General features: G+C 55.0%; 1 protein-coding gene across 1 annotated transcript in view; it reads right to left on the bottom strand.

Annotated features, from left to right (window-relative positions):
* LOC104126457 (homeobox protein not2) overlaps nt 1–1,162 on the bottom strand; it is a 1,651-nt gene extending 489 nt beyond the window's left edge. The window contains exons 1-2 of the mRNA XM_035894469.1: nt 1,144–1,162; nt 644–852 (exon numbers count right to left, since the gene is read on the bottom strand). Coding sequence (XP_035750362.1) covers nt 644–852; nt 1,144–1,162 — 228 coding nt within the window. The remainder of the gene's footprint in view (nt 1–643; nt 853–1,143) is intronic.
* Between the last annotated feature and the right edge of the window lie 1,493 nt (nt 1,163–2,655).

Raw genomic sequence — 2,655 nt, 5'->3', positions numbered from 1 at the left:
CATTTGGGTGGGCAAAGCCCTTGAAGCTCCCCCAGCCCAACCGCCCCCCTACCCCTGCCATCCCACCCCCAAACCCTGGCCCTCAGCACCGCCTCTGCCCGGCTGTTAAATCCCCCCAGGGCTGGGGACTCGACCCCTTCCCTGGGCAGCCCCTTCCAGTGCCTGACAGCCCCAAGGGGAAGGAATTGTTCCCAATGTCCAACCTAACCCTGCCCTGGCACAACTTGAGGCTGTTTCCCCTCGTCCTATCACTCATTACCCTGTCATGGGAGGGGCAGAAACTCACTGGGAAGAGAAGAAAAAAAAACTTTAGATCCAGCATCACAAAAAGGACACTTAATGCAAAGGATCATAGCTACATCTGTCCAACCAAGCTTGAACTGAGCAAGCGGGTTTGTGCGCCTAAATGCTTTTTGTTCCACTTCATGGACTAAGAAAAGGATGTTCTTATTCATAAACCAGCTAAACTGATCTCGCATCCCTCCAGGCATGTGGCTTCGATGTCATCTTTGCAGCAGGGAGTCCCACGGGTCACTCTGCAGTCCCCTCCTCCTCCCGCTGCACTGGAGGGGCAGGGAAATCGCCACAGACCAAACCCAGGCCCAGGATCTCTGCTGCCATCCCCAGCTCCCCCATTTCTTACCTGAGTCTCTGTCAGATGCAGAGTTGCAGCCAGGTCTACTCGCTCCGTGCCCACCATGTACTGCTGCTTGAGGAACTCTTGCTCCAGCCGCTCCAGCTGCTCTGGTTTGAAGACGGTGCGGACCCTCTTCATCTTGCAGGGCCCCCCGGACCTCCAAGGCCCAGCGGGACCCAGCGAGTTGGCCCCTACGCAGTGAGAGAGCTCCAGACCTGCAAGCAAGAAGCAGAAATGTGAAGGGGTCTGCGTGTTTGAGGCCGTTCCTCCAGCCCTGGTGAAGTGCCAAGCCCAGCTTGCTTCAGCCCTAGCTGAAATCCAAATGCAGCTGCTCTGTGCACTAAAGGGGACTGGGAGAAAGCAGCACCAAAAAGAGAAGCAGAGATGTCCCTACCCTGTCCCCACCTAGATCATCTCATCCAGGCTCCCTTTCCCACAAAAGGTTGGACCAGATGATCTTTCAAGGTCCCTTCCAACCCATCCTATGATTCTACCCCCAGGGCAACCTCGGACAGTCCTGGACATGCAGCCAGACCCAAAGAAGTCAGTGCTCAACAAGGTGAGCAGCGTTTGACCTCCAGCAGTACAGAATCTCTGTAACAGAAGAATAAAGTCCATTGAGAGCCGCTGAATGCAAAAATTCCATCTCGGGAAACCCCTAATCACAAATGGCTAAAGGTTGGGGGAGCGTACCCCATGCTGGCCCCTGCTTTTTACCCTTCCCTTGGCACCAGTAGTCGGCCAGTGTCCAGGAAAAGACCCTGAAGCTGGCAGACTGGCCTGAGGAAGATGAGAGTCACCGGCCCTCGTGCAGGTCCTCACCCTGGACCTCAGTCCTTTGGTCTCAGGAAGTTGAACAATCCATGAAGTTCCTCAATCCATAAAGTTCCCTCGATCCATAAAGTTCCTCGCATGCAGAGGCATTAGCAGGACTAACACGGGGATCTGGTTGCAGTCTCCCATCTAATTGTGGCCTGATGATAACCCTAATTACCTCATTAACATACAATACACCACCAGCACTGCCACAGGACCAGCCAGCACTGGTTTCTCAGCACCTTAGGCTGCTGCCATCTCTGGTTTCTGAAGCCCTCATCCAGCCTGCAATTCAGGCATCCCCCAGGAGCCACAGGGCTCATCCCAGCCGGCTCCGTCCTCATGAAGGACCTTCACACAAGCCAGACCTCGCTGCCAGAAGAGGACCGCAGGGTGGAGAGACCACGGTCAAGGGCTGAGGAAAGGGGGCTGCCACCATCAAGGCAAAACACCTCTGCATCTAAGACACGGGGTCTGGAGTTAGGACAACGCACAGGAACGTCAGCATAGACTTCGCACATCTGACCGCAAAGGGACAGTTGAGCCCCTCCTGCTTGATGCCAAAAGCTGCTGGATCAGGGACCCTGCTCCTGCTCCGAGCCCCAGAAAGACTCCAGGCAGTGGGGACCCGCCTGCACAGGCGAGATGAGACCGCTGGCTGCCACCCAAGTGCCAACGTACAACCGTAAAGCTATTAGGAACCGGGTAAGGCCAGCGTTAAGATACATCTGACGGTACCACAGCTTCTGGCTTGCCAACACCCAAGCACACGCTTAACTTGAAGAAGGAAGCCACCAGTACAGCCACAGGGATTTTTCCACTGTATGCAGTTATACACCTGCAGGATCAGGCCATGAGCGCTCTCCACCACCACTGCTCTGAAATCTCAACCCCCCAGCCACACAATCTGGCTGAGATCCCCTCTGCCCTCAAGCGATCCCCTCTGAATCATAGAATCGCTTTGGTTGGAAAAGCCCTTTGAGATCATCGAGTCCAACCTTTAACCTAACCCTACCGTTCCACCACTAAACCCTGTCCCTCAGCACCTCATCTACCCTTCTTTTAAATACCTCCAGGGATGGGGACTCCACCACCTCCCTGGGCAGCCCTCTGCCCTCAAGGGATCGATCCCCTCTGCCCTTGAGGGACAGCCACCAGGGACGTCATAGAATAGAATCATAGAATCACTTTGGTTGGAAAAG

The sequence above is a fragment of the Egretta garzetta genome, unplaced genomic scaffold, assembly GCF_000687185.1.
Source record: "Egretta garzetta isolate BGI_Z169 unplaced genomic scaffold, ASM68718v1 scaffold505, whole genome shotgun sequence".
NCBI lineage: Eukaryota > Metazoa > Chordata > Aves > Pelecaniformes > Ardeidae > Egretta > Egretta garzetta.
Note: the sequence above shows the minus strand (reverse complement) of the source record. Positions and strands in the feature narration are given on the sequence as shown.